The 11,301-nt window shown below is 38.1% G+C and overlaps 2 protein-coding genes across 4 annotated transcripts; one reads left to right on the forward strand and one right to left on the reverse strand.

Annotated features, from left to right (window-relative positions):
• The first annotated feature begins 749 nt into the window (after window positions 1-749).
• On the forward strand, window positions 750-4,840 carry LOC149832747 (nucleolin). 3 transcript variants are annotated; one of them, XM_090012571.1, is made up of 4 exons: window positions 750-1,076; window positions 1,329-1,478; window positions 1,576-1,646; window positions 4,417-4,840. In XM_090012571.1, the coding sequence occupies exons 1-4, from the start codon at window positions 906-908 to the stop codon at window positions 4,673-4,675; spliced, it is 651 nt and encodes a 216-aa protein (XP_089868697.1). In that variant the 5' UTR covers window positions 750-905; the 3' UTR covers window positions 4,676-4,840. The 3 variants fall into 3 exon arrangements, with proteins under 3 accessions (XP_089868697.1, XP_089868696.1, XP_089868698.1); XM_090012570.1 differs by having other exon boundaries at window positions 773-1,076; window positions 1,326-1,478; XM_090012572.1 differs by having other exon boundaries at window positions 773-1,076; window positions 1,326-1,478; window positions 4,347-4,558.
• A 1,847-nt stretch (window positions 4,841-6,687) lies between these two features.
• Window positions 6,688-9,785, reverse strand: LOC149832748 (putative cysteine protease RD19B). The gene is made up of 4 exons (XM_090013298.1): window positions 9,303-9,785; window positions 9,089-9,208; window positions 7,310-7,556; window positions 6,688-7,112 (listed from the first exon to the last, which is right to left on the reverse strand). Exons 1-4 carry the CDS (start codon window positions 9,783-9,785, stop codon window positions 6,844-6,846), a joined length of 1,119 nt encoding a protein of 372 aa, XP_089869424.1. The 3' UTR covers window positions 6,688-6,843.
• Between the last annotated feature and the right edge of the window lie 1,516 nt (window positions 9,786-11,301).

The following is an 11,301-nucleotide window of genomic DNA, read 5'->3' on the forward strand; positions in this document are numbered from 1 at the left end:
AATAAAAATAATGTTTTTATAAATGAAAATATTGCTTGCATGCATAAATACTAATAAAAAATAAACTTGATACTCATTTATAATGTAATAGAAACTTGCTTCTATGTAAGTTGTTGGTTTTAAGCAATTTGGATGAATTTCTTAAGTATTTGATACTCTTGATATGGTTTTTGAGACGAGTTTTATATCGGTATTGGTATGCTTAATAAACGATACGCTACGATGCATCGAGTACTGACTCAACTATAGTTGAAGGATTAAAGAGAGAGGATCAGGTCTGAGGTGCCTTGGATGATATTCATCTTATAGCTAATAAGGCTCACTGTGAGCCGTTGAGCCGTTTATTTTAAACCATTCAGATGCCATCCATCTGAAATACGAACGACATCGGTGGAGTGGGGCCCATCCAAGTGATGGGGGCATCTCATTCGTACAGGTTTTGATGCCATTCATCTTGAGATCAATGGCATCCAAAGGAGCTCTGACGGTAATGGTTCAGTCTGACCTGATCCTGTCTCAAGATTAAGGGTAAAAAAAATGCAAATTTGACGCACCGGATCAGCCTGCCATACCTACCGTCGATGCGCCGGCAGCGTAAAACTCGGAAGCTAAGACGCTTACCCCAGGGCCTATGCTAGGCATTGGCTTGACCATGAGAGACGTTGACTGTCCGTTTAGCAGCCAAGGGCCCACCCCACTACGCCAACCCTTGGGACTGAAAAAAAAAATTAAGGAAGCCTAAGAAAAATGGCGACTTGAAGGAGACGGTTTCCTTTCCCTCGTTTTGCTCGACTGAGTTGAAGAGAAAGACGCTTTGCTTCAACCTCTCCTCCTCATCTCTCTCGTTTAAACCGAGAGAAAAAGAGAAGGAAAAAAATTCAAGTCTTGTTGCTTCCTTTTAATTCATGGCGGATTCTGATACTAAACCGAAGCCATCCAAGGGGTTCAAGAAGGAGAATGGTGAGGTGGAGGATAAGAAGCCACAAATGAACGGTGGGACTAAGGAGTTCGTTGCCAAATCTTTCAAAGTCAAGAAAGAGGAGAAAGCTACGTCTGAATCCATCGATGACTGCAAGGTTTGCTCTCTCTCTTCAACTCTTTTGCTTTGTTTGGGGGTTTGTCGCTTGGTGGCTTTTTCTTTTTCTGTATGTTTTTGCTTCGTTTTCTTCTTTGTAGGATGTTTTCGATTGCCTTAGGGGTTTTCGATCTCTTGGTTTTGGGTTGGTTGGCTTCTTGTTGATGTTGGAGCAAAAACCATTTTGTGGGGAGTCTTTGTTTTTTCTTTCTCTTTCTTGGTGAGGCTAATGCGATTGTTCCTTGGGAAGAAGGTGAAGAAGAAGAAGAAGACGATTGAGGTAGTGAAGAAAAAGAAGAAGAAGGAAGTTTCGCAGAAGAAGTCGAGCATAGATTTGAAGGGCATCCAGAAGGAGAAGAAGGTTTATGAATTACCCGGTCAGAAACATGAGCCACCGGACGAGGCGAGTTTTTGCTCCTAGAACTCTTATCTGGTTTTCTATTCTGGGTTTTTTTTCTTTGTTTTTTCAATTGATGGTATTTGGTGGATGTGTGTTTCAGAGGGATCCTTTGAGGGTTTTCTACGAGACGCTGTATGATCAACTACCAACAAGCGACATGGCTGCATTCTGGTAGGAATTTACTTTCGGTTATGCTTACCATTTTCTCTCTGGTATATATTAGTGGAGCGCAGTTTCCATGAAGCTTAGGGTTTTCTATTTTTAAGACTCGATTCGTATATCAATATCTTCCAATGCTGTCTATTGTTTAGGTTCGAAGGTTTTTATGGTTTCTTGGGGTAGGCTCAATCTAATAATAGCTATGAGAAATACTAATTCAATCATTAAAGATGCTCCATTTTGGTTGTGCAGCATGGCTAACAGAAGGCTTATTAATAAGAAGAAACTATATGAAGCAGAGTATTTTGTATTTTTAAAATATATTTTAAATCATATATGAGCGATTGATTTTAGATTTTTGTATCTCATATCCTAGAAGGACAGCTCTCAGGAGGTTTAAACTTTAACTCATTTTATCATTATGTACTTATCATTCTAAGTAACTTGGAAGCTGCAGCATCCTTTAAACAAATCATGGTGCTAATGCAAATCGAGAATTATGGAAATGGTATCTGAGAAGAATGTCTTGTTGTTACTATTTTCTGCGTTAGTTGGATTGGAAATGTGGATTGCCTTTGTCTTAGTAATTTATCCTTCTGCGATATCTGCTAAAACGATGATTCCTCCGGTATCTGCAACCATTAGAAAATGCAGTAAGTTGGGTATATGAAACATTGTGGCTTTGTGAATTTTCATCATGCAACTAAAGATTATTGTTTATATTGGTCTAGCTAGTTTCAGTCCCACATTTTCACAGATTTACTTTCTCTATCATAGATTATGCACCTATTGGAATGCATACTGATTGGATGAGATATTATCAACAATCTGGGCAGTTGTTTGTAGTTTTGAATGAGTTTTCTTAGCTATTGGAAGGATACGCAAATTTCATGAGGTGATTCTTTAGACTTGAAAGTTTTAGAGGCGGGCTTTTGCTTTTACTAAGAAAGGTCATACCATCCTGCAATGGCAAAGCATAAAATTGTCATTGGTATAAAATTTTGACTGGAAATTCTGGATTGGGTTTTAGTCTCAAACGATTTACTAAATATGTCATAGATGTCAGAGTGGTGATTGAATCACTAATGTGCCTTTCTTTTCCCTCCTCTTTTTTAGGTAATTGCATGGTATTGAAGCAAAACTAAAAGCATAGATGCAGAACATGATGCCACATGGTTGCAAGAATATTGGATTTAAAACTTGAGTCAAATTGAGCATCCTCTAGAATAAACAATATCCAATCTGCATGTGGTACTTTGTAGAATTGATTGGGTGATGGTGGATGCTTCTGTTTTCTTTATTTTTTTCCTTCTTTTTCTGCTCTGATCTTTTGTACGTTATTTTGGTCCAGCTACACTTCATTTTAGAAAAGAAACTCGTTATCTTCCACTTTGTAGTCTGTATTAGAGAGGCTTGCTAAAGGCCACAATCAAGGTCTAGCAAAACCCAAATGGTGCCCGTAAAGGTTAGATAATCCTGCCGAGCATATCAGGGGGATTCTAGGTTTCTAGAAGCCTGTAATCCATGATCCATGATCTGTCTATGAAACTGTCTTGTCTTCATTCTGGCATGACTGACTGCAAGCCTAGTATACAAGGATTAGGTCTTGCTTTACTTTGATATGAATTCCTTTTTCCTCTCTAAATGTTTCTTCTGTGAGGCTGTTATGAATTGTTCAACAGTTCAGTTGAGATCCACTAAGGGGACTTGTCTAATATGGCATGGACCAACAAAACAATTAAACTGATTCATGTTGAATCAGAATAGTGTATTCCGTAAACAATATTACATTTCTCTTGCAATTGTCCAAAGGAGGAGTTTTAAGGATATCTTAGCAGAAGCAATGATATAAGTGCATACCTGCTTTTTATGATCGTAGATCCCCTTTCCAGGGCATGCTTAGCATGTGTAAGTTTTTTATGTTTCTCCAGACGATTGTGCATTGTTTTGTTGCACATTGTTTTGTCTCCACTTACCAAAGTTCATTTGTCTTATTCTCTTTTCCCCTTCTCTTCCCTCTTTTTCTTTCTCTTCTCACTTCTTGGATCATTGTGATGAGTGGTTTATGTGTATGCACCACTTTATTAGATTGCGAACCCTAGTAATTTTTAAGCACATGGAACTATTGATGAGGATGCTTTATGAGAATCATGTCTTCCCATCTTTGTTACTAATACACTTGTTTTTACTTTGTTTGCTATGTATGAACTTTTTTAGATAGTCAAGACTATTAGCTGAGGAGTCTTGTGTTTTGAATCCCATTGGGGGCCATTCCCCAACTTTGCCTATTTGGCAAAGAGAAGTTCATTTAATATCAGATATGGCATGTGACATTCACCGAGGCACATAGTAAGCAGGTTTCTTCATTACATGTGTGTGTGTGTGTGTGTGTTTGTTGATGAGGCACTGCTGTTACACCATTGCGGATGGATTGAACATTTGATCATCTGGATCCAACATCCAGCCCTGTGGATAACTGGTTACATACTCCTTGAGCATAGTGACCGTGAAGTATATCTTAGTCAAATCAGTGCATCACTGTATGGGTTGAATATGTAACTTTATGATCTGATACCTACACCCAAAATTTTTGCATCTTCTATAACCAATATCAATTCTGTTGCTGATAGAAGAAGTGTAGAAATTGTTCTCACTAGAGAAGATGACATCCTGACAACGCTCAAATGTCTTTCTTTTCCATTGTTATTGTAGTGCAGACGCTTCTCCCTTGGTCGCAGTTTCTTTGATTCCATATAAGTAGTTTGGCTCATGTCAATTGCAGGATGATGGAGAGAGGTTTGTTGCCAAAAGATGTAGCTAAAAAGGTGTATGAGAAAAAATTGAAAAAGAGTGCACAGCAGAAGGTAGGGACACCAGTCAAAGCTGTTACGGTGAAGAAATCAGTGAAGACCATTGAAAAGAAAGCCTCTGCTTCCAAAACCGAAGTCAAGAATGCATTCAAGAAGCGTAAACCAGATACATCCGACAGTGATGATGACTTTATCATGTCCAAAGTTGTGAAGAAAGCTAAAGCTTGTTAATGTTTGATGTGCAGGTGCCTCTAATTTTTCTCTTGTAGCTTGTGTGTGTTTTGTCTTGACTGAAGGTGCATCATCTAATTGTTCTGACTAATTTCAATGTATTTAGTACCTCTAGATGTTTTCATCATTTAGTGATCAGATCAGTTTCATTTGGTTTGAGTGCTCTATCTGTGTTTGTTGCCCTGTCTGTAATAAATAAAGCTTCAAACCAGCTGATAGACTATTTAACATCGATCTTAAAGGAATTAAAACTTTAGCTGAGAATATTTCATAAATTCATAATAAAATTTTAAAATTGTCAAAAATAAAATTTGAAAATTTTTGCAATAGATATTGGATACATGGGAAATAGACCATTACTTATTTTCCAATGTTTGCAAATAATCGGTCTAGCCAGGTTTGTCTATATCTCTGGATGTTTGCAAGTAATGAAAAGTATCTGTTGACTTGGTGCAAGCTGAGTTCAAGCTTCAAATCAGGCATTTGGTGAACTATGAACGGTTAAACCTGTTGCCAGATTGCTTATATTTAAGATGGATTCCACAGAAATTTTCAGAGCTTTTCAATGTTTTCATGCCCTTCGCCAAGTAAAAGCACCAGCCATGGAAAACCTTGATCAGAAGTCTGATCGACACTGATATGGGGTTTGATTGGATAAGTAGGGGTGTAACCGGGTTGGGTCTTATCAGACCCGACCCAATCTATTTCGAGTTTAGGTATTAACGGTTTGGGTCTTAATGGGTTCGGGTTTTAGCTCGGGTCTTGATATGATCGGTATTCTAGACCTAATTACGTGTTAATAAAAAAATATATAAATCAATGAAAACAACTGTTTATAAGAAGATTATATGTTAACAGAAACTTAATAACTATTCTAAATAATGTCAAAATCTTAATATAAAAAAATATATCCATGCCAACCAAACATTTTAAGTTGAAAAAAAAAACAATGATAAATCATATTAAAATTGTACTAAATTCAATGAGTTCTAGAGCATTATTCACAATTTCCATGACAAAAGGGCATTAGGAAGTAGATGCAAAAATGAATTAAAGTTTAGATTACTAAAATGCAATCCATATTAATTTCAAGTTTATCAACATCTTTAAATGTTTAATTGAATATATAATATTAGTGGGTTCGGGTACGGGTGTATAATATGTTGGGGGTACCAAGCAGGTTTGGGTACATAACGGGTTGGGTTTGGGATGGTTCAGTTTTGAAATATGAAGAACCATTTGGGTCCTTGTAATAATAGGGTCCGGATCATTCAGGTTCAGGTCTTCATTTATAATACCTGACCTGACCCGTTTTCACTATGGATCTATATTTTGGACCCAAACCAAACTCATGGGTCCACCAATACCGGTTCGGAACAACAGGTCGGGTCAGGTATACCCAACCCAGTTACACCCCTAGGGATAAGAGCAGTGCCGTTTAGGCTCTGCTTGGGAGCCTTCAATCAGAGTTGTGTTGCAGTTTCCCCAGTGCTCTCATAGTCTGCCGTTTGTGGGCACTGGTGGTGCCAAGACACTGTATTGGGAATGGAGTTGGCAGCCCCCACACCATATTTCAACACCATTGAGAAGAGGGTGTTTTTAGCAACTTGTTTTTAGCAACTCCATCCTCAACACCGCATTTTGGCAAAACCTTGTTTTGGCAGCACATGGAAAGGGTGTTTCCTTCTCAATGCAAGGCTCCCAAACAGTCTTAATCTCTTGATCAGGAATATATGAGCTCACAACACAAGCATCGATATTAGGTTCTGGTGTCCACATTTTCTACTGTGGAGAAGTGATCCGGAGTGGGAGGGAGGATGAGAATCTTTTCTAGACTTCAGAGCTAACCTTTCAAATCGTGTAGTAAGCTACAGCTTCACTATAGGGTCAAGACAGCCTGCCCTTTCCACTAATGAAGAATCATTTGGGTGCACGCTGCTGTAGAATATAGTGAATTTTCTCACGTTCAAAGATTGAGAGAACAATCCACTAGCAGGTGTAAGTTCTTGCCATTTTGTACTCAAACCATAGCTTTGTAATAAATGTTGTTGGGATACAGACTCTTTCTAGCGATTGTGAGTCATTTATTTAGACTTGTTACGTTTGCTTGCACTGGAATGCATCAAAATAATTTACTTGGCATTACAGAAATTGTAAAAGAAGCTCATTTATGGAGTTGCAGCAGTAACAGAGGAAACCATGTTGTCAACCCCACATTCATTATGTCCTCTGCACAGCTTATAGTACCCATCCTCTCCCCAGTCAGTTCCCCATGAATTCTTGATCACCCAAAAGGGCATGTTCTTCCTTCTTGCTTTGGCATACTCTCCATTACCATATCCTACAAGCAAGACTCCATGGTTCAATCTCTTGCTGCATATGAGAGGGCAAGAGACACCTCCAACATAGCTTTGCATGAAGTTCGCATTGATTGCAACTGTAAAATAAAAACAAAAAAGCAGAAGGGGACCAATTAGGAACTTGAGAAACAGGGGTTGGATTGCGTCATACATATAAAACGGTATACAATAATGATACATTTGACGAAAAAAATACTATGGTCTACTAATGAACTACCGCTAAACGATTTGGAAGGGTTGGTGAACGAGAAAATACTAACAAACTGCGACTTACCAGAAAGAGGCCCATGCTTGACTAGATTTGCTGCAATCTGATCCTCATTAACAGAAACCATGCTGAAGTTTGCTATTTTTGCTGTGACTTTCGAATTATCAAACTTGCAAGCACCTTCTATCCCTCTGTATGGGTAGTCTTCTTCTCTTTGAATGCCACCTGCTTTGATCGCATACCGGTAAGCATTTGTCATGAGCCCACCATAACAACCAGCATTGCAGGACAGGCCCTCATCTGAAGGTTCACACTGGTACAGATGATTTCAAGTCGTTAAACAGGGCAGCATTTTCTTCTTTTTTATGCAATTTTATCTATTTCACAAATATTGCTGGTATTTTGAAAATATTGCAATTTTATCACAATATTTTCAAAGGTAATATGGGTTGTGTTTTTATCACATTATTAACATGATAAATACAACAACAACAACTACGCCTTCATCCCAAAACAATTGGGGTCGGCGATATGAACCAAAAAAGAAAATCATTCTGGGTCTTCCACATGAATCCTTCTCCTCCAATCATTTCTATCCAACGCCATGTCCTCGGTGAGGTTCAAAGCATTCATATCCTTTCCTATCATCTTCATCCATGTTTTTCTAGGCCTACCCCGACCTCTTTTAACTAATATATTTTCCCATTTCTCCATCCTTCTAACTGGAGCATCATTAGGCCTTCGTCGAATATGTCCAAACCACCGTAAACGATTCTTTCTCATCTTATTTTTAATGGGTGCAACGCCTACCTTCCTACGTACCTCCTCGTTTCGAATCTTATCTTTTATTGTATTTCCACACATCTATCTAAGCATACGCATCTCAGCTACACTCATTTTTTGAATATGATGTCTCTTGGCAGCCCAACATTCCGTACCATATAGTAAAGTGGGCCTAATAGTTGTCCTATAAAACTTTCCCTTCAACCGCAATGGCATTCTACGATCACACAACACTCCAGTTATACTTTTCTATTTCATCCACTCAACCTTTATCCTATGATTTACATCTCCATCAATTTCTCCATACTTTTGAATGATAGATCCCAAATATTTGAAACAATCATCCACCGGTATTTCTTGCTCACCAAGCTTCACTACACTCCCATCACTACTTCGTTGCTTACTAAACCGACATTCCATATATTATGTCTTACTCTTACTCAACTTAAAACCTCTTGCTTCCAATGTTTGTCTCCATAATTTTAACTTAGCATTAACCCCAGCTATAGTACTCATCAATCAAAACAATATCATTAGCAAACAACATACACCACGGCACATTCTCTTGAATTGATCTCGTAAGCTCATTCATCACTATAGCAAATAGGAAAGGGCTTAAAGCAGATCCTTGATGTAACCCAACCATAGGAAAATTGGTTGTTACCCCTCCACAAGTGCGGACATTGATTACTATTCCTTCATACATATCTTTAATTATACTAATGTACTTGAAATAAACACCTTTCTTCATCATTGTCCACCAGAGAACATCCCTAGGTACTCTATCGTATGCCTTCTCCAAATCAACAAAAACCATATGCAAATCTTTGTTCCTCTCTCTATTTCTCTCAATAAGTTGTCTAAGAAGATTAACATGATAAATACAAATTAAATTTTTTTTTATATTCCTATTTGTGTTTTTGTATATATGTTATATATTTTTACATGTTTTTATGTATGCCAATATTTTTCCAAGAAAACCAGATTTTCAAAATATCGTGATATTTTCTTGGGAACGAGAATTAACAAAATTTCAGATCTAATTGCAAGTATGTGAGATACCTCATGATCGCAGTCAACTAGTTGCTGCTGGCTGAGATTTAGAAGTTGACCTGTTCTCAAGAAATGGGCTCCTTCTAGTGCCCCGGTTGTGCTAAAAGTCCAGCAAGACCCACAACTTCCCTGAATTAAATCAAACAGAAAACAAGTATGTTTTTCCATAAATCTTTTGGTAACTGGGAATCAAATAAAAATATGGAACTCTTGCCCCCCTCACCTGGTCTTTTACAGGGGTGACCGCACCATGTTCTCGCCAATCGAAACTCTCAGGCAGATCATCGATAGGCAGGATCGGTGCTGGTGCAAGCCTGGAAAACTCTTCTGGAATCCAACCCAGACCCAGATACGTGGAAACGAATTCCTCCTCTGTGAGATCTGAAAATTTGGTGACCCCATGAATGGCAGTTGGATTCAGGGCCTGGTGGTGCATTGCCTTTAGCAGATTGCCTTTGAAGATTGAAAACCGGTGTTTGTGCTCCTCCAGCCCCGAGTACTTCTTGTTGAACCTGTTCAAGAATTCATGGAAATGCTCCTCTGCATTAAGCAGCATGTGGGTAAGTGAAGGTCTGCCTGAATCTGTGACCTGGAGAATTGGGTTGTCTATGAAACTTTCAGAGACTGCAAGAATGGAAGGGAAGAGGAGAAAAGAAAGGAATGTGATCGGAGAGAGGGATGATTTTGGAAGTTTTGTGGATTCCATGCTTGATTGATCAAAATAGGAGTATTTTGCAGGGGAAAAGTTAGAGGAGAGAGGAGTGGGCTATAAAAGACGAAGTGTTATAGTTGGTGAGTGTGAAGTTAGGTAGCTTTGACCGTTAGCTCTTAACGATGCCCAAGGCAAGAAAGAACAAGTTCGTTTATGCGCAAGGCCTTCATCTTCTTGAACTTTTTAAAGATGCCCAAGGCAAGACAGAACAAGTTCGTTTTTGCGTAAGGCCTTCATCTTCTTGAACTCTTTAAAGATGCCTCTCTGGATATATATATACACACACACATTAAATGCAGTATCGTCGAACCAGTTCAGACGCCCTGCATGTGGTGCGTCAAAAAAAAGAAAGAGAGATTTAGCGACCGCTGCTAAAGACAGGTCTTTAGCTGCAGTCAAGACCGCGCTAAAAAGTGTTCAGCGCAAAAAAAATTGTCAGATTTTATAATATCAGAAGTTTTCGATGATACAAGTTACTATATATACAGAGAGAGTAACATGCGTCATCAAACAGGTAAGCCAAAATGCCCATTTAGCATGTTTGCATCACTATCTATCTATAGATTGTGATGCAAACATGCTAAATGGGCATTTCGGCTATTCCGGTGCTTTTTTTCGTGATTCTAACCCCATAGATGTGTTCAGTATGGTCAATTTACTATAGAGAGAGAGGCAGGTAAAACCATTCATCATCATGGCTGTCTTTGTGATCACCTGGCATGCTGGAGACTGAACAACCAATGGCTGTTTGTTCCATCTAGTGCGGGAAACAAGATGAGCCACCTGTGGCTTGGCACATGTTCAGCTCGTTCGAACTCGTGAAATAGGCTCCACAAGCTCGAGCAGAACAACCAATGTTTGTCTCAGTTCGGCTTGCATAGGCTCGCTTATTAATAATAAATATATTTTACATATATTTTATATTATGAAATGAAGGTCTTTTAAGTGTTTGGACTGAAAACAACAAGTTTAGAGACCAAATCCTAATGCTTACACGTTTGAAACAATTATTTATTTTGTAAATGAGTTAGTTTGAGCTTGGCTTAATAGGTTTAGGGTCCAAATTTTGTTGTTTCCATCTTTTAAATATATATATATATATATATATATATATATATATATATATATATATATATATATTGTAAATATATATATATTGTAAATGAGCTTGATTGTGCTCGGTTTGTTTAGCTCGGGTTTTTCATGAGCTCAAGTTCGGCTCAGCTCGACACAAGAAATGAACCAAGTTTGAACACGTCTATATATATATATATATATATATATATATATATATATATATATATATATATATATTGTAAATGAGCTTGATTGTGCTCGGTTTGTTTAGCTCGGGTTTTTCATGAGCTCAAGTTCGGCTCAGCTCGACACAAGAAATGAACCAAGTTTGAACACGTCTGTTCGGTTCATTGGCATCGTTTACCAGCCCTAGTTCCATCTAGCTGATATATTATTATTATTATTTTAAATGGCTCAACGATGCATTTGTGTT

The sequence above is a fragment of the Nuphar pumila genome, chromosome 7 (genome assembly GCF_984573655.1).
Source record: "Nuphar pumila chromosome 7, dmNupPumi1.hap1.1, whole genome shotgun sequence".
Lineage (NCBI taxonomy): Eukaryota > Viridiplantae > Streptophyta > Magnoliopsida > Nymphaeales > Nymphaeaceae > Nuphar > Nuphar pumila.